The 16,673-nt window shown below is 50.2% G+C and overlaps 9 protein-coding genes across 9 annotated transcripts; 5 read left to right on the forward strand and 4 right to left on the reverse strand.

The window, feature by feature from the left end:
* Nucleotides 1-342: 342 nt before the first annotated feature.
* BDW70DRAFT_117680 (Cdk5/Pho85 family cyclin-dependent kinase) lies at nucleotides 343-1,606 on the forward strand. The gene is made up of 3 exons (XM_073734678.1): nucleotides 343-511; nucleotides 587-610; nucleotides 693-1,606. Exons 1-3 carry the CDS (start codon nucleotides 470-472, stop codon nucleotides 1,533-1,535), a joined length of 909 nt encoding a protein of 302 aa, XP_073598992.1. The 5' UTR covers nucleotides 343-469; the 3' UTR covers nucleotides 1,536-1,606.
* Nucleotides 1,607-2,165: 559 nt separating this feature from the next.
* On the reverse strand, nucleotides 2,166-3,521 carry BDW70DRAFT_130505 (uncharacterized protein). Its single transcript, XM_073735820.1, has 4 exons — nucleotides 3,232-3,521; nucleotides 2,872-3,158; nucleotides 2,566-2,782; nucleotides 2,166-2,484 (listed from the first exon to the last, which is right to left on the reverse strand). The coding sequence occupies exons 1-4, from the start codon at nucleotides 3,400-3,402 to the stop codon at nucleotides 2,188-2,190; spliced, it is 972 nt and encodes a 323-aa protein (XP_073598993.1). The 5' UTR covers nucleotides 3,403-3,521; the 3' UTR covers nucleotides 2,166-2,187.
* Nucleotides 3,522-4,037: 516 nt separating this feature from the next.
* BDW70DRAFT_148157 (putative MFS sugar transporter) lies at nucleotides 4,038-5,612 on the reverse strand (the record flags this gene model as incomplete). Its single annotated transcript, XM_073738821.1, has 3 exons — nucleotides 4,038-4,139; nucleotides 4,193-5,469; nucleotides 5,519-5,612. The coding sequence occupies 3 exons, from the start codon at nucleotides 5,610-5,612 to the stop codon at nucleotides 4,038-4,040; spliced, it is 1,473 nt and encodes a 490-aa protein (XP_073598994.1).
* A 1,214-nt stretch (nucleotides 5,613-6,826) lies between these two features.
* Nucleotides 6,827-8,841, forward strand: BDW70DRAFT_130509 (arylsulfotransferase family protein). The gene is made up of 2 exons (XM_073735821.1): nucleotides 6,827-7,878; nucleotides 7,936-8,841. The coding sequence occupies exons 1-2, from the start codon at nucleotides 7,075-7,077 to the stop codon at nucleotides 8,659-8,661; spliced, it is 1,530 nt and encodes a 509-aa protein (XP_073598995.1). The 5' UTR covers nucleotides 6,827-7,074; the 3' UTR covers nucleotides 8,662-8,841.
* Nucleotides 8,842-9,696: 855 nt separating this feature from the next.
* On the forward strand, nucleotides 9,697-10,281 carry BDW70DRAFT_157309 (Bys1 family protein; the record flags this gene model as incomplete). The annotated part of the gene is made up of 1 exon (XM_073740331.1): nucleotides 9,697-10,281. The coding sequence occupies one exon, from the start codon at nucleotides 9,697-9,699 to the stop codon at nucleotides 10,279-10,281; it is 585 nt and encodes a 194-aa protein (XP_073598996.1).
* A 507-nt stretch (nucleotides 10,282-10,788) lies between these two features.
* BDW70DRAFT_148159 (uncharacterized protein) lies at nucleotides 10,789-12,696 on the reverse strand (the record flags this gene model as incomplete). The annotated part of the gene is made up of 2 exons (XM_073738822.1): nucleotides 10,789-12,337; nucleotides 12,626-12,696. The coding sequence occupies 2 exons, from the start codon at nucleotides 12,694-12,696 to the stop codon at nucleotides 10,789-10,791; spliced, it is 1,620 nt and encodes a 539-aa protein (XP_073598997.1).
* A 238-nt stretch (nucleotides 12,697-12,934) lies between these two features.
* On the forward strand, nucleotides 12,935-14,081 carry BDW70DRAFT_117722 (pre-mRNA-splicing factor SYF2). The gene is made up of 3 exons (XM_073734679.1): nucleotides 12,935-13,226; nucleotides 13,277-13,915; nucleotides 13,968-14,081. Exons 1-3 carry the CDS (start codon nucleotides 13,020-13,022, stop codon nucleotides 14,013-14,015), a joined length of 894 nt encoding a protein of 297 aa, XP_073598998.1. The 5' UTR covers nucleotides 12,935-13,019; the 3' UTR covers nucleotides 14,016-14,081.
* A 65-nt stretch (nucleotides 14,082-14,146) lies between these two features.
* horA (ubiquinone biosynthesis protein COQ11) lies at nucleotides 14,147-15,182 on the reverse strand (the record flags this gene model as incomplete). Its single annotated transcript, XM_073740332.1, has 4 exons — nucleotides 14,147-14,568; nucleotides 14,626-14,966; nucleotides 15,026-15,080; nucleotides 15,137-15,182. The coding sequence occupies 4 exons, from the start codon at nucleotides 15,180-15,182 to the stop codon at nucleotides 14,147-14,149; spliced, it is 864 nt and encodes a 287-aa protein (XP_073598999.1).
* A 279-nt stretch (nucleotides 15,183-15,461) lies between these two features.
* yaf9 (YEATS domain-containing protein YAF9) lies at nucleotides 15,462-16,583 on the forward strand. Its single transcript, XM_073734680.1, has 3 exons — nucleotides 15,462-15,567; nucleotides 15,622-15,646; nucleotides 15,706-16,583. The coding sequence occupies exons 1-3, from the start codon at nucleotides 15,535-15,537 to the stop codon at nucleotides 16,407-16,409; spliced, it is 762 nt and encodes a 253-aa protein (XP_073599000.1). The 5' UTR covers nucleotides 15,462-15,534; the 3' UTR covers nucleotides 16,410-16,583.
* Nucleotides 16,584-16,673: the final 90 nt, after the last annotated feature.

Genomic DNA, 16,673 nt, shown 5'->3' on the forward strand with positions numbered 1-16,673 from the left:
CCGAAGATACCTAAAAGTATTTGCCGAATGCATTGCTTGTATGGTTCGGGGCCCAGGGCCACTGCGGGATACCGAGGTCCAATCGACAATGGCCGCCTGAGATAAGGCCATTCTGGTTTTAGGCAGAGGTAACCTGGCTGTAGCCAGGTACATATGCAGAGATGCCTCGTCAACCCCAGAGAATAATATATACCGCAAGTTTGTGCTTTAAGATCGATTCGTGCCTGCCATACCTAAGCGCCTAGACAAGCGGGGCTGACCGGCCTGGGCCATCTTCAGGTTTAGCTTCACCTTCAGCCTCCTTCGTCCTATTCCCTTCATCTCCTCCTTCGCCAATCAATCATTGCATCGTCTCCTCGTCATCTTGTCATTTTCGTCGCTTTCTTCGCTGAGACTCTATTTTCTTGTATTCGTATCAATCCTATTTTTATTTATTTTCTAGCCGCATTCTTCCAATTCTACAGCCAGAATGACCCGAACCCACCCCAGCTCCTTTCAGCAGCTGGAAAAAGTAAGCAATAATTCATATTCAAGCAGCTCAAGCAGCAGACTATTCAGAAGCATGGGACTAATTTCTCAGTGATAGCTCGGCGAAGGAACTTATGCCACGGTACTTAGCTGTCCCGCCCCGCCCCCTACCCCTCCCACTCTCCATCCCCCGCGATTATGAACACCTAGCTTACCTGCGGCAGGTCTACAAGGGCCGGAACTGCCAAACAGGGGAGATGGTAGCGCTGAAGGAGATTCATCTCGACTCCGAAGAAGGGACGCCATCTACGGCGATTCGCGAGATTTCTCTAATGAAGGAACTGCACCACGATAACATCCTTTCGCTATACGACGTCGTCCACACCGAGAATAAGCTCATGCTGGTATTCGAGTATATGGACCAGGACCTGAAGAAGTACATGGACACACACGGAAATCATGGTCAACTTGAGCCCGCGATAGTCAAGTCATTCGCTTTTCAGCTTCTGCGGGGTATCGCGTTTTGCCACGATAATCGGATACTCCACCGCGATCTCAAACCCCAGAATCTGCTTATCAACTCCAAGGGCCAACTCAAACTCGCCGATTTCGGCCTTGCCCGCGCGTTCGGAATTCCAGTCAACACATTCTCTAATGAGGTGGTGACGCTCTGGTACCGCGCACCAGACGTTCTCCTCGGCAGCCGCACTTATAATACGACAATCGATATATGGTCGATCGGTTGCATCATTGCGGAGATGTTCACTGGGCGCGCGTTGTTCCCAGGCACGACGAATGAGGACCAGCTTCAGAAGATTTTCCGCGTCATGGGCACGCCGTCTGAGCGTACTTGGCCCGGAGTTTCTCAGTTTCCAGAATATAAAAGTGATTTTCCCGTTTACCCTCCTCAGGACCTGCGACATGTCGTCCCTAGGATTGATCCATACGGTCTCGATCTGCTCCGGTGTATGTTGCGCCTTCAACCGGATTTACGAATCAGTGCCATCGATGCGCTACGACATCCTTGGTTTAATGATGTCCCTGGGGCTCAGCCCGTCCCTGTGTGATTCGTAGCCAGGTGAGAACAAAAAAGGGGCTTTTCGACTATCGCTAGCGATATTCCTGTACAGCACCCACCTAAATGCCTCAGTAGCTTGGTCTCTCATGTGAGCCAGCCATGGATACGCGGGGTCTTACTTAGTTTCTGATCTACGTATTGATCATGGTTTGGAGGCTCTCACTTGACGCGAATGGGAAGATCGAATGGCATACTATAGAGTCCTCTTCTGGGGCCAACTTTGCAATGGGACAAGCGGGGCGATTCATCGGGCGGAGTCTACGCCACAGACTCTTACCGTCCACCATCTTACAAGTACGCTGCGACATCGAGTCCTCTTGCCCTAGTGTAAAGCCAGCGTACCATGCAAGTTGACGAACTCTTTCTAGTGCCTGGCCAACGTGTGAGCTTGGCTTTTCGTTTAGACATCATGCCATCAAGAGCGTTACTATAAAGTGGGAATCTGGGTATCACTGAGAGTCTGGCATTTTAAAGCAGCATTGATAAAGCGCATCACACTGCGTGAATTTAATCATCTAAAGAAGTATTTATACTTTGCACGCTTGCATCTAATTCTACTGTATATACTCCCAAGTATAGAAGGCTTTGTTTTACGGGTATATGGAGTATCGTAGCTCGTATTCTCCGAACACGTTTGCCCCTCATACGTGTATTCGTGCTATATTATCCCTTGTATACACACGCGGAAAGCTGTCAGAAGTCCCCTTTCCGAAGTCACTGCCCTGTTGCGCACCATTAGACATCATCTCAATATCATAATCTTCGTCACCCGCAACCCTTCCAGAATAACCCAGACGACGATGCCCATCGCCTCCATGGAGAATGATATCGCCACCCCTTACCTGCTTCTGAAACCAATAATCCCGCATCCGATCAAGTGCGGTCTTAAAGTCATCGAGGATCACCGTATCGCAAAGACACTTGAATATAAAAGACAACTATATATCCAGATCAGCACTCGTCCCACAGACTGTCTGAAACGCGGCCGCGAAGGGTTAGCCGCGTGGCTAAGTGCATACCTTCCAGAACGGCTGGACCCCTGAAGGAAGCGATGCACTATTAAAGACACCGAGGACACTACACTCATCGACGACAACAAATGCAAGCGAGAGGCACATTGAGGCGAGCATAATCCCGAACCGCGGACTAATGGTTACGAGCTCCCTGATACCGAAGTTGTATTCGCGTTTTATGGTATAGAAGAGCGAGATCGTTGTTATGACCCACCATGGATCTCTGTCGATCACGCCCATGTCAGCTTCAGAGTCGAGTAACCAGAAACCGCGAAATAGAAGAGAGTGGATAGAATGGATATGTTCACGCACCGAAACAGCGGCTCCAAAGGTCTGGTCGTCAAAAATATCTTGTTGACATTATTGAAATACGTAAAATTCGCATAGATCTCTAGGACCCAGTACGGCTGGACCAGCAGGACAGTGATGATGTAGATGTTCGAGACTCGTTTTGAGAAGAAGGGTCTGTTCTTCATCCAGGCGATGACGTTGTGCAGAGACCATGATACATTAAGCCCGATTGCGCTGGCAGACAGGTGCCACCCGTAGATGGGTTCCTTGGAGAAAATCCAGGTGCCGTGGGGGATTGCGAGGATGAGCTATTATCCGATTGATGTCACATTAGTCTGGTTGAAATAGGACTGGAATTGGGTGGTAAGGATGGCTGTGCACCTCTGCAAAGATCAGCTTGTGTAGCAGAATGTGCTTCCTCATGTTGCTGATTGTGACTGCGGCCATCACGACCAGCGACCCGACCATTAGACCCTGGCCCCAGGCTTCGAGGACCAGGCCGTCTGGGTCGGTGGGACGGGTGATACGGTCAGACTCTGTGGGAGAGCTCATCGGGGCAGCAAACACGTGGAGTTATGGTGCGACCATTGTGTGATGGGTTTTACGAAGGAGAGGTGGCAGGGGTGGACCCTTTATAGGATATATATAACATAGCGTAGAGGGACTTCAGCGGGAGCTTGGGGTAAGCAAGGATCATTTGGGGGAGCGTGTGCTAGTTAAATGTACGAGTTACGTTGGTGGGCTGATATACAAAGATGCACAGACTAGCATTTGACGGCATTTGACTGGCATCGAACATTGCTTTGACTCTGCTCTTCAACGCGTCAGCCCATGCCACTTTCTGGCAAGGTATATAGTGGTGTCCCTGTTTCAAGGCACTGTTCGCATCCAATCCATGCCATTTCAGGCAATCTGGGGTGTTGTGGGGTAAAGAATGGGGTGATGGTCTATAGGCCAATGCGTGCCCTCGCAGTGTGACTCGCAGTGTGACATAGGGCTGGAATCGACAGAAACTGGGGAACGAATATTAACGCGAAATGTACTCTGAGTAGCTGGGATCGGTCGAACAGCCAATCCGAGGGGGTGGAAATCTCCGGTCGAGAAATCTAGGCCCTCTTGTTTCTCTCTGATTCGCTTTTCTTTCGAGCTAGCGTCGCAGGATTCTAATTCCCCGTCCATGGCCGACGCTATTTTGTGAGGCTTTCATGTGCTTCCACTGTGGGTTTTCCATCTGGCTCAGTGCCTGCTCCGAAGATACCCTGCATCTCCTCGAGTGAGACTTTCAGTGTCTAAGCAGACCGTTAGCAAAAGCTTAGCGCACAGGTTGCATCGGGAAACGCACCTCTTTAAGGAATACCCACGAGTATACCACGATCGCATAGTTGAAAATGGCAAACATCAAGAACATCCGCCAGCCAATATTACTAATGGCGTGTGGCGTCACCTGAGACATCATAAAGTTAAACAGCCATTGCGACGCCGCTCCAACGGTCACACCGACTTCTCGCAGCCGACTCGAGAAGATTTCGCCGACGTATAGCCACGGAAGCGCTCCCCAGGACATATTGAAGCTAAAGGCTTCGGCGTACACCATAATGATCATTGCAATACCGGCCGGCGTTGCTCCCGAGTCTGCCCCATCCGAGCTCGTGGGATGAGTTGCAAGCACGCACGCGATAATAAGCATGAACGAACCCATTGCGAAAGCCCCAGCCATGAATGGCACCCTTCGTCCAATCTTGTCAATGACAAACAATTGGAAGATGCTGACACCTACGACCTTGACCACGCCAAAGAAGCCTGTCACCAGTTTGGCGGAGCTCCCCGCGCCGACGGCTGAAAAGATCTGGGTCGCATAGTATGCCAAGGAAGTATTACCAGACAACTGGGCACAGAGCTGAATCGTAATGGCAATGAAGATTCGGTACCGATTTGCGGGCAGAAGGAGTTCACGCCAAGTAAAGTTTTCCTTGACGCGGGCCTCTTCTGCAATGCCTGCAAGAATTTCTTCGAATTCCTGCTGCAGTTCCGGGGTGTCCTCTCCACCTCGAACCCATTTCAGAGACTCCCACGCTTCTTCGTTCCGGCCCTTGACCGCCAGCCAGCGGGCACTTTCCTTGACAGTGACCATTCCGATCAGCAACAGAGTGGATGGCAGTAGCTGCAGACCGAGCGCTATCTGCCATTGCTTGGGCTTCAATGGTTGGGTCTCTGACACGGCGAAGGTGACCCAGTAGGCGATCATTACACCCAAAGCGAAGAATAACTGGAAACAAGCGCCGAGTCGCCCGCGGATCTCTTTCGGAGCCATCTCAGCGGAGTACATCGGAATCAACACAGTTGCCGCGCCGATTCCGACACCGGCAATTACTCTACCTGAGTAGAACGTCGCCAGTGTATGCGCGTTGATGATTTGCAAGATTGTTCCAACGGTGAAGACCAGAGAACTGATGATCAAGCCTGATCGACGGCCAAAGCGCGATGCAACTGGCGTGGTGAGGAAACAGCCGAAAAATGCACCAGCCTGCAGAATTGAGACGGCATTAGAATTGACAGTTGTCTTCTGCGATTCAGTATACCGAAAGTCCCTCTGGAACGATTCAAGAGTGAGAACACCGCCTAGTCATAAGTTAGCCACAACTTCCCACAGCCAGACATTGATACACACTGATAACGCCAGTATCAAATGCAAAAGCAAAAGAGCCCATGCAACTGGCAGACGCTAGGTAGATGGCCCTGAATAAACCGAGCTTCCGGCCCATTGTAGCTGAGCGGGATTCCCTAAAGCTCTGCTAAGTGTACAATAAGGCTGGCTGAAGCTGGAGATGATATCGTGGTTGTCAGATCACAGATAGCTGAGGGCGAGACTGGGTGATATATAGGTAGTGATCGCGACATCACGACCAATGGATGATGTGTTCAGACAAGAATATCACCTCATAGATGCTATCGGCTAGGCAGGAGCCACGAATTCTCGCTAACTTAACTATCCAGCCTAGTATTTCGATAATTGGAGAATCTGTCCACACCGAATCCAGCAGACGCACTCGTACTATTACACCACGTTTACGCACGATACCCAGGACTCGCATGACGTTAGAGCATCTGTAGTCCAGTGTTAACTTGACCTGATAGAGGAGTTTGTGTATCCATGTGTGTACCATCCTGCGGGGATGAACGCGCGGAAGGATGTATACTGTGTAGTCTTTCGCAAGTGTCCGGAAGGGTGACATCAGGACTGGGCATCGTGGCTCCATAGCCAATCAAACCTGCTATGCTGACTTTTGCTGGCTCCGCGGCGGATGTCATAGTGCTCCGATTCGACAAGAATTGCAAGCTTTCATCGCTTCGATGACTCGCAGTACATTTGCAGGTTATTAGATGTCCTGAAGAGGCAAAGGACGCGGTCGGCAATCTATCTCCAAGAAGATTAGTGAGGAATCCGAGCTAGACCATATTTGACATGGATTAAAATAGCCCCCGGGCCTTGGCATTTGGAAGCTATGCGGAGAGAAGTCGAGTCATGCACTCACAATGCACCACCACGAGTTCGCAAGCTGAGCTTGCTGGCTTAATTAAACTGAGCTTTATATTGAGCTTGATCAGAGCCAGAACCTTGAACTATGGACTGGCCATCACTCAGGCACGAAACAATCGTCGGTTCCTGGAAACAAAAGTAAAAACGGCCGTCATCATTTGCCGAGTTACGCGGGTCAGTCCGCTACGATACATAAATATTGACCGTTCGCAAGATGGAAAGCCATTGAAATCGAAGCACCCGGCAAGATAGTCGGGCAAGATAAAGATCGTCTTGAACATGGACAGCTATTTCGTGATTCCGGTGAGCAATTGCGCGTCCACTGGGGAAGGCCCTGACGATCGGCCTGTGAAAGGCTAGAAGCCAGGGCGGTGGAGCTACTTCGATGCGAGTCAAAACTTGGAGATCTTCGAGTTTCAACCCACCCTGACAGTTGATTGTCTGTCCACTTCTCCATTTCTCTGCTCTTCATTCCTAGCAGCTGAGCCGTGAACGGGAAGCGATGCTGTTGATCGGTATTTCGGACCCCGTCTTAATTTCAGCATTTCCTTGCCTTCTTTCTGTACTTCTTTCTACGCTTTAATATACACAGTCGCTCAATCTACTTCTCTGTCGCTCATTTTGATATCATTAGTTACATTCGTTCATTACTGCTTTGATATATTGGTACTTAGTATTGGTTTACAATGGTCCGCCGCTTTCTTGCTGCTGCCAGCACCTTGCTGCTGGCCACCGAAGCCGCCGCCGATAACTGGCCGTTCATGACCCTCCAAACCGCTCCCTTCCAACCGCCGCAAGTTTCAGTAACCAAGAGCGGCCATACGGATCCGGGATACATCTTCGTCGGGCCCCGTGGGAATCAGGAACTGGGAACCGCTGCGCTGATCTACGATGAGGACGCCAACTTGATCTATCAGGGCCCGCAAGAGGTTACGGCGAACTTCAAGGTGCAGAAACTCTTCAACGAAGATGTCCTCACCTTTTGGGCGGGGGATATGATGAAGCTAGGCTTCGGATATGGTACTGTGCATATTCTCGACAACACATATCGCGAAATCTACACCGTCACACTACAGGACAACTTCGTTTCGCCGGACGGCAACCCGAGAGCCTCGTATATTGACCTTCACGAGAGTCATGTGACGGACCGCAATACCTTGTTGGTGACGGCCTACAATGTGACCCAGCACGATCTCACTTCAATTGGTGGCCGTCCGGATGACCACATGCTGGACGGGAAGTTCTATGAGATTGACATTGCAACCAACGAGATTGTGTTCTCTTGGAGCGCTTTGGATCATCTAGAAGATATACCTCTTGAGGAGTCGAAACAAGGCTGGGGAGACGATGTCGGGTCTCAGGAGACGCCTTATGATGCATATCATATTAACTCGGTTGAGCTCATGGAAGATGGTTATATTATCTCACTCCGGCACTTTTGGTCTGGGTACTTTGTCCATAACAATGGCTCCGTTCTTTGGAGATTGAGCGTACGTCCCCTAAACCTTTTTTCTGTAACCCAGGGAATCATCATTGACATTAAGCAGGGTGAAGAAGGCACTGGCGATTTCGAGATCGATGACCGTGCTGCGTTCTCTTGGCAGCATGATATCCGCATCTATAACCAGACCGAAGAAGGGTTTGCGATGAGCTTATTCAACAACGCCAATACTCCAACCGACGAGGTAGCCGCGACCACTGGGCTGAGTTTCGATGTTGATATGATTAACCGCAAGGTCCACACTCGTCGGATTCTGAACGACACGGACGATGTGATTCACAGCGTCAGCCAGGGAAGTTATCAGCTCCTCAGCGAAGAGACTCAACACGTACTTTTGGGTTATGGTTCCATCGCCCAGGTAAAAGAATACGACGCCGACAACAAAGAGGTCCTCACTGTCAAGTTTGGCGAGGACAATGCAGTCGCGTCATACCGTGGCTATAAGTGCCAATGGAAGGCCACTCCCTTCTGGAAACCCGCCCTGGTCGTTCGACGGACAGGGCCAGACTCCATCTTTGTCTACATGAGCTGGAATGGGGCGACTGAGTATGACAACTGGGCCGTGTACTCGTCAACGTATTCCGACGGGTCCGACCCTAAATTTGAAGCCATTGTCGAACGGACCGGATTCGAATCTAGCATTGAACTGCACGGCTTACCTAGCGGGTTCCTTCAAGTGATTGCACGAAAGGGTGACATTCCACTAGGGACTTCGGATGTCGCATCCCTACAGACGGAGGTGGGCGAGGTGGAGACAGAGACAGGCAATTAGGAACAAGTCGCTGGTCGCATTTTCCTTGATCATGGAAGGTTGGTATGTTGTACGAACTACGGAGAACTGGTTCGTGGCTAGGTGGACAAAGAGTAACTGCCGAATCGCGGGATTGAACTGTAAATATATTCTTGTACATAACCTATTCTAGGTTGAAAATACACTAGATGTACAACATCACACAAACAGCTCCCTTTACAGTTGTTTAGCCGACGAACTTAATCATGATTCATCATTGCCAGGGCCAATGTCGTGATCACTGCCACTTTCCGCCATTCAACGTGCTCAAACTCGGATCATTGACTCTGGTTCGATAGGGCCAAATCGCCGGCTCGGCTGTCGCTTTCTTATCTGTTTACATTCAACTGGCTACAGCTCGCTGGTAATGTCGCAACTCGAATCATGTCAAATCATGTCTTGCTCTAATAGCTGTAAGCCATCGTCCCTAGGCTTTTAAGCATACCATGATATCGACATATCTGTACTATCCTGAGCCCAACCGGTATATCTGCTACCAAGCACCCGTAGCAGTTCATGCAGGTACGTCTTCTGTACGTCTCTGTCACACCCATGAATCGCGATCTCCCTGGGCGTTACCACGAAAAGCAACTGCATGGTTCTATTGTACGACGTGCTCTTGATGTGATTAATCACCGAGCCGTTTACAGGTCCAGGGGAGTTTTGGCGAATATACGGACTGGCGTTCGGCAAGACATCATAGACCCAAACAGATAATTGGGAATACCTCGCGATTACGTCGTTGGACGGGTGCTAATGTATGTTTCCTCCCGGGCAGGAAAATGTTGATAACGGATTCGGATGTAAGTACGACGCTACTACGACGATGCTACGCCGGTCATTTGGAGAGCGTGGCTTGCCATTGCATGGATGATGGTGAGAGAAAGAGGAGATGAATATAAAGGGGAGCCCTGATACCGCAAGACAAAGACTATCCCCACAGAGAAGAGCAAGACAGACAAGCAAGCAAGCAAGCAAGCAAACGCAAGGTCAACCGCCAATTGCTCAATAGCCAAGATGCATTTCAACCTCGCAGCTATCCTCTCCCTCGCACCTCTTGCCCTTGCAGGCATCTCCACCCCCAGAATCCTCAACAACATGGACGACTCCAACGTTGTCATGACTGAGCCCAACAGCATGAAAACCAACGGGATGGAAACCATGAAGCGTCCTTTTATGATGCGTCCAGCCACAAATGAGACTATTGCCATCGGGCACGCCGTCGTCGCGAACCTCTGCGATCAGCCAATCTACCTCTGGTCCGTCGGCCAAGACATAAGCCCGCAGTACATGATCAATCCGGGCGAGGAATATATTGAGGAATTCCGCCGCGACCCGCAGACCGGAGGCATCGCAATCAAGATTACCACCGTCAAAGACGGCCTGTACACCAGCGCCCCGCAGACTGTGTTTGCGTATAATCTTGTCGAGGACTTGGTTTGGTATGACCTTTCTGACGTCTTTGGTGACCCCTTCCAGGGGCAGATTGTGAGCATTGAGCCTTCGGAGCCAGAAATCCACTGGGAGGACGGAGTGCCGCCCAGTGGGAGTCAGGTGCGCATGTTGGAGGCCTCGACTGATTTGGTGTTGAGTATTTGCTGAAGGGATGACGTTGCTCAAGCCTGGGTATTGATTTCGGGAGTATGAGTTGCTGAGTGAAAGGCTAATAATTACGAAGGAACGGTGGCGTGTCCGGGTACCAGTAATAACGGTTAGATAGTTGAGAATGCCATGTTGCTGTTCATGGATCCTTTTCCCAAATTTGTAGCCTACCATTGCCTCTATGAAATAGCTGTGCACATTCATAAGTTGGCCTTATAAACTGACTTGCAGGCTACCTTTTGAGCATTTCGGTCTTGTTTCTTGATACACCATGGCGATGTTTCCCGTCTACATCAACAGAATCAGAATCGCCCATGTTACAAACCGCTACAAACGTGTATATATCGCTGAGCTGGTAGATAGACTCACAAATCCTATGCCATTCGAGGACCGTAGTGATCTTAGAGTCAGGCCTGCGTAGGACCAGGCTAGTCCAGCTGCTTTGTCTTCACATAGGTTGCGTGTCATATCGACGTGATTGCCGGCCGCTTTTGTTGCCGTATCCTTCTATGTCTGCGTGTTGAGGAATAGGTCTGGACTGGGATCCTGTTCTAGGCGGTACCTGAAGATGCGAGTCTTCGGACCAACTGCCCACGCATTGTTCAGAGGTTCGACCCTCGCAATTGCCCTGAAAGCAGAAGGTTCGGAGATGTCCCCGAACTCAACAGCAGCACCAACTGGCCCGCGACATGTCCCTGCAAAAACAACCAGCATTCTAGCATAAGCACGGTCCCACGCCACTAAGTACCCTGTTTCTTCCAGTTGAGGTGAAACTTCGGAACTATGCTCAGAGGACCTTGGCCGCTCTGCGAGGAGGTAGCCAAGCTGGATCAAGTGTAGCGTTTGTACAAGGGCGTAAGGGTTCTCTTCTTTACTTGCAATGACTCTGGCCAACCCTACTTTCGAGAGCAAAACGTCCTGAGAACAGTCAGATACGGAAATAGCCTTGCCGAGTTCCAGCGGTGAACGTTGGGGTGCCCAATAGAACTTTGTATCCGACGTTGGCCAGGATTCGATGGAGATAGGTATCAAACTCCCCTCATAGTCGTCCAGTAGGTCGGCAATCTTACAGTGGTCGACAATGGATTTGGAATTCCCATGAGCCCGGATTTCTGCAACCAGCCTTTCAGGGCTTTCGTAACCAGAACTATCTCCGTCCATATCAAATATTGGCTGGTCACTAGCAGCGCGGTTGTCGGAAAGTCCAAGATGGAGGGATTCATCCGGGTCTAGATCATCAAGCCAAGTGATCCCAAGCCTTTGCTCGATATCACCTAACTTGATATCTAAGATTTTTGCATACTCCCGTTCACTGACAATCTGGCTTAACACCTCATTTATGGCATCATCCTCTAGAAGGTCCCGTACGCGCTCGAAATGTGAGATACCAGGTAAGTCATTCCTTGCAAGTACTGACACTTGCTTCAGAGCACTTACAGCCCCTGGCGAGTCGCCAGCATCCACCAGAGACATAGCATAAACGTATGCGGACTGGTATTCCCGAAAGATGGGAGTTCGGTTGCGAACGGTGCGTTGCAGATATTCGCTCCATATCTTATGGCGAACGGTGTCGTCTTTAGTTTTGACGAGCAGAGACAGATATCCTCCCACACTCATGGGACTAACGTCGTTTCTCGCCCAGAAGAGTATTCTATGCAGGCTCGGACTGTCAGGGCCGGCCTCCCCAGTAACTAGGCGAAACAGGCCGCTTACGTCGCGCTTTGGATCTTGAAATGACAGAGTCTGAAGGGCCGACAGAAGCCGCTCCACCAAGGCAAGGCTTTCATATAGCCCAAGAGTTTTACCACCAGCGGCGAGGTAACTCTGTAAATGATGGCGCAAAGAGGGCTCGGATAAGGCAGAACATGCATACCGAATTCCCATGTGATGTATATGAGTAGCCACATGATTCCCGCCATCAATGAGTTTCAGCCTCGCCTCTAGCCCGTTGATGAAAGCAAGAATGTCTCCGTCTGTACTGCCACGCTCGCATCGCTCCAATGCCCCTTGGAATACCACTGGTGGTTCAAAGATCTTATGAGCGTTGGCAGAGTGGCTAGTCACACGCTTTTCTATAGCATGTTGTACCATTCGAAGACTTTGCGCTTGTTTCATCGTGGGATTTTTTCCTTCGGGGTCTTCGACTCCCGCTGGTTGAGAGGTCCATAATGGGGCTGGCGAGGTATTGAACGGCCATTTTGCCAGAAAAACATCAGCAAGGTTCCGCTCCGAGCCCCTGTATGGGGAATGGTCAGTCCTAGTAAGGGCAAATCTGAGCAGGTCAGACTGTACAGGCCCGCGCCTGTCTGGGATGCTCGTAGTAATATGGCGTCGCAGTCCATACAAGACTGACGGTATTCTGCAGACTGCCAGCTGAGATGGCTGGAAGAGCCGATATTTTACATAGCTAACCATTGAAGAATAGATTTTGACGACAACAAGAATAAGTTAGTGCCACGATGGAGTCGGTTGTTGACAACATGGCCCAACACCTCCTCCAAGGGCCTAAGCGTTATCAGCTGACACTGACAGGGGCAGGGATCCTAGGGCCAGCTAAACAAAAGAAGCACAAAGGCGGTGTAAAAGGCGGCAAGAGCTGAAGCGCTTAATCTCCGAATTACGAGGTAGTTACATCTGAGAGCATCAGTCACCTGGTTTCGTCAAGAACTTGCTTTTATCATATACTCAGAAAATTAATCACAAGACTTTTTTGTGTGCTATCATATTTACGCCTAGAAATGTCATCGGAGCGTGACCAGAAGAAACTTTCCTTAGAAGAGAGCGGAAAAGGTGAAGAAAAGTCGACAACATCGCAAACTGAATCCAATGCTTCAGATGTCGTGGAGGACCCTTCCAAAAAAGAACAGGCAGGTGACAAAGAAGATAGCGCAGCCACAAGAGCCCGCGAAAGAAAGGAGAGGTTCAAAGCTCTCCAAGCGCGCGCAGTAAGTGCTCTTGGCCGCATTACCACTTCATGACCCTGACAGTGCAACAGAAATCTGCAACTGAACGCAACCTGAAAGAGACAGCAGCCGAAACTCAGCGACTAGCAACTGACCCGTCACTTCTTTCCTCTCTATCGCGCAAACATGCTTTTGCCTCGCACAACCTACTTAAAGCTGACACGGAGGCTGCTGGAGAGGACTTTGAGCGAAAACGCGCTTGGGACTGGACTGTTGACGAATCCGAGAAATGGGATAGGCGGATGGAAAAAAAGCAGCGCCATCGAGACGATGTCGCATTCCAGGATTATACCCAGGATGCACGGAAAGTGTACAAGAGGCAGCTACGGGAAATGAAACCTGACCTGGAGGGCTATGAGAACGAAAAAATAGCAGCGATTGAAAAGGCTGCAGCGAGCGGCGATCTCGAGATTGTCGAAACCAATGATGGAGAAATGATTGCAGTGGATAAGAACGGTACTTTCTATTCCACAGCCGATACGATTGGATTTACCGAGAGCAAACCCGATCGTGCTGCTGTCGATAAACTAGTCGCGGATCTAAGGAAGGCCGAAGAGGTCCGCCTCAAGAAACGCAGAGACCGCCGTGGCGGCGACGAAGATGGCGATGTCACTTACATCAACGAGAAGAACAAACAGTTCAACCAAAAACTGGCTCGCTTCTATAACAAGGTTTGTCCTCACTTCCCTCTAAGACTTATGGACTGAGTTAACCATCGTTCAGTACACTACCGAAATACGTGACAGCTTCGAGCGAGGTACCATGATATGATATAATACATCTACTATACAAAACTTGCAACCATCTGCAGCTATCAATTCAGCCGGCGGTGGACATTGCCTTGTCGCGTCCATCTTCAGCAGAATACCGCAAAGAACGCCGTCATATCTCAGCCGTGGCATTTATAGCATACTCTTTCTCCACGCCTTAGTGGCCAAGGCTTCGATCTTCTTTGGTCCGACCGGCCCGCTTACGGACGGATCTTCCAGCGCTTCGACCACCGCCTCGCCTACCATGTCCACTTGGAATGGCTTGTCCACCATCGAGCCAAAGAAACTTAGTCTGTTACCCACAAGCGCATTGAGTTGCGATGCAACGAAGCCGCCAAGGGCGATCGGCAAGGTGAGCTTCCTGCTCGAATCATACATGAATGGAGGGCGGACGAAGATGCTCCGCAACTCTGGAAGCTGAGTGGCTATCGTTGTTTCCGCCTCTCGTTTGGTTGTTATGTATCTACTCGGAAGAATTGGGGCGCCTGAGGATGCAGAGATGTAGAGGAACGTTGAGGCATGCTCATTCAAAGACTCTTGCGCCAAAGCAATAGCTGTTTCATACAGAAATGTTAGCCTCGCTTTTGCGACAGTTCCGCGTTGGTACATACCGGAATCTCTATTCATAAGCTCATATGTAAACTGGCCATTTTTTTCCTGCGCTTCAAGTGCTTCGCCCTCTTGCCTCTGGAGGGGATTCTGACTTCCCCGTTTTGACGGACTAAAAGCCTTCTGTAGGCCAGAAATGATCGGTTCCCGGCCTTGAACAACTCCCTTGTAGTCGGCTTCAAGAAGGATACCCATGCTATGTACCACCGCGTTCGCGTCTTTCAAAAACGGCTTGTATGTGTTTGGCTTCAGGATATCCGCTTTAGCCCATTCCACCGACTTTGCCCACCCGGGACGCTGGGGGGAGCTTGTGACGACATCCCATCGTGGTTCTCCAGATCGACTATCCGTCGAGAAAATTAGAAAACGCAGACCACGCCTCTGTGAAGCAAGTGCACTTACCTGATCGAAGTTACAGACCAGCCTTTTGCGACTGCTGATTTGCATATTCTTGAGCCTGCGCACGGCAAAGTCCATTAGTACAGTCTATCTCAATGGCCGTGACGCAAGTACCTAGGAACCCATTTCCACCGGCGACAACAAGCTTTTTTGACGCCATAGTTTTGTGTGAATATTGCTAACCGGTTCAATTGCTCAGCGGCCAAGTTAGATCCATACACTTAATGGTAGTAGTTAGCGCATTCTTTTGAAGGAAGTCGGTATGAGGTGGAACCCACTGCGGAAGAAGCTCTGCCGGAGCTCAATCGCACCACCACTTCCAGGAGGCCTTATCGGATCCTTATCGCTACTGTCACGTGCTTGACTCTTGCCCGTCAAAAAAGAACGCGCTCGGCCAGCTTTGTCGCCTTCAACCTTGCGCCATCCAAATTTACTTCAAAGACCACGTACCTGAGAGTTACTCTTCGAGATCTCACCATACACTTACGCTCATTGCTACTACGTACTGCACCATGCCCTCCGCAACAGGTACCAAGCGTGTCAGGGTGAGTACCAGCGAATCCCAACACAGGAAGCGAGACTGACCGGAAAACGATCAGGGTGTCTCAATATTTAGACCTTTCGGTGCGTCGTCTGCTTTTTGTAGACTCATCATGGTGTGGATATTAACAAATTCATTACAGTTTTTGGCAGTGAAGCGCAACCCTTCGACCCAGCCACGAAACCAAGCAATGTATCCTCAGATCATACTCACCAATGGCGTGTTTACGTCCGCGGGGTTAACGGCGAAGACATCTCCTACTGGATAAAAAAAGTCCAGTTTAAGCTACACGAAACATACGTACAAAACATCCGCACAGTCGAGCATCCGCCCTACGAGGTGACGGAAACCGGATGGGGTGAATTCGAGATCCAGATTAAGATCTATTTCGTCCCGGAATCCATGGAGAAGCCACAGACACTCTGGCACAGTCTTAAACTACACCCGTACGGGCCTGATGCGGAGGGGAAGAAGGAACGGAGAGAAGTGGTGGTCAGCCAGAACTATGAGGAGGTCGTGTTCAATGAGCCAGTGGAACAGTTCTATGATTATCTTACTGGAGGCTCCGGGACGCAGCAGCTGCAGAAGGGGAAGAGTGGGAAGAACGCCAAACAGGCACAACAACAGCGCGGTGGCAGGACGGCTGAGATTCCGTTTAACGAGACGCCGGAGAACCCTTACAGTCGGACGGCCGAAAACAAGGAGCTTGATCGGTTAGCTGAGGCAAATAAGACCGTGGAGCAGATGATTAAGGATGAGAAGGAGCGGCTTATTGCTCGTGAGAAACGATTGGCGGAGTTGCGCGCGAGTGAAGGTGTTCCCACACAGCCAATGAAGAAAAGGTAACTGGCATCAGGAAAAGACGCCTCTGGCGCCTGAAAGGATTCCCAATCAATTTCTGGTGAAGTGCATCCAATGATCAAAATACGTATTCCAGTTCTTCAGGGCGAATACCCGTGCGCTCGCAACAGCGCATGGCGGGAACAGCCGGACCACCTGACTCCTAAGAACTAGATCGTGAGTCGGCTCTGTGAGAGAAGCAATAAGTCAATACGGCGTCCTGATATTCTGGTCACGCTCAAGGGCTGTGCTCAATGAGCATGCAAGCCC

The sequence above is a fragment of the Aspergillus foveolatus genome, assembly GCF_047715535.1.
Source record: "Aspergillus foveolatus strain CBS 279.81 unplaced genomic scaffold BDW70scaffold_8, whole genome shotgun sequence".
NCBI lineage: Eukaryota > Fungi > Ascomycota > Eurotiomycetes > Eurotiales > Aspergillaceae > Aspergillus > Aspergillus foveolatus.

Coding starts and splice junctions, on each gene's coding strand:
- BDW70DRAFT_117680 (XM_073734678.1), top strand. CDS start 470: ATGACCCGAACCCACCCCAGCTCCTTTCAGCAGCTGGAAAAA. Junction 512..586: donor CCTTTCAGCAGCTGGAAAAA/GTAAGCAATAAT, acceptor TCTCAGTGATAG/CTCGGCGAAGGAACTTATGC. Junction 611..692: donor GCGAAGGAACTTATGCCACG/GTACTTAGCTGT, acceptor TACCTGCGGCAG/GTCTACAAGGGCCGGAACTG.
- BDW70DRAFT_130505 (XM_073735820.1), bottom strand. CDS start 3,402: ATGAGCTCTCCCACAGAGTCTGACCGTATCACCCGTCCCACCGACCCA. Junction 2,783..2,871: donor CCTTTGGAGCCGCTGTTTCG/GTGCGTGAACAT, acceptor CGTGATCGACAG/AGATCCATGGTGGGTCATAA. Junction 2,485..2,565: donor GGGTCCAGCCGTTCTGGAAG/GTATGCACTTAG, acceptor CTGGATATATAG/TTGTCTTTTATATTCAAGTG.
- BDW70DRAFT_130509 (XM_073735821.1), top strand. CDS start 7,075: ATGGTCCGCCGCTTTCTTGCTGCTGCCAGCACCTTGCTGCTGGCCACC. Junction 7,879..7,935: donor CCGTTCTTTGGAGATTGAGC/GTACGTCCCCTA, acceptor GACATTAAGCAG/GGTGAAGAAGGCACTGGCGA.
- BDW70DRAFT_117722 (XM_073734679.1), top strand. CDS start 13,020: ATGTCATCGGAGCGTGACCAGAAGAAACTTTCCTTAGAAGAGAGCGGA. Junction 13,227..13,276: donor AAGCTCTCCAAGCGCGCGCA/GTAAGTGCTCTT, acceptor ACAGTGCAACAG/AAATCTGCAACTGAACGCAA. Junction 13,916..13,967: donor TGGCTCGCTTCTATAACAAG/GTTTGTCCTCAC, acceptor ACCATCGTTCAG/TACACTACCGAAATACGTGA.
- yaf9 (XM_073734680.1), top strand. CDS start 15,535: ATGCCCTCCGCAACAGGTACCAAGCGTGTCAGG. Junction 15,568..15,621: donor CAGGTACCAAGCGTGTCAGG/GTGAGTACCAGC, acceptor GAAAACGATCAG/GGTGTCTCAATATTTAGACC. Junction 15,647..15,705: donor CTCAATATTTAGACCTTTCG/GTGCGTCGTCTG, acceptor AATTCATTACAG/TTTTTGGCAGTGAAGCGCAA.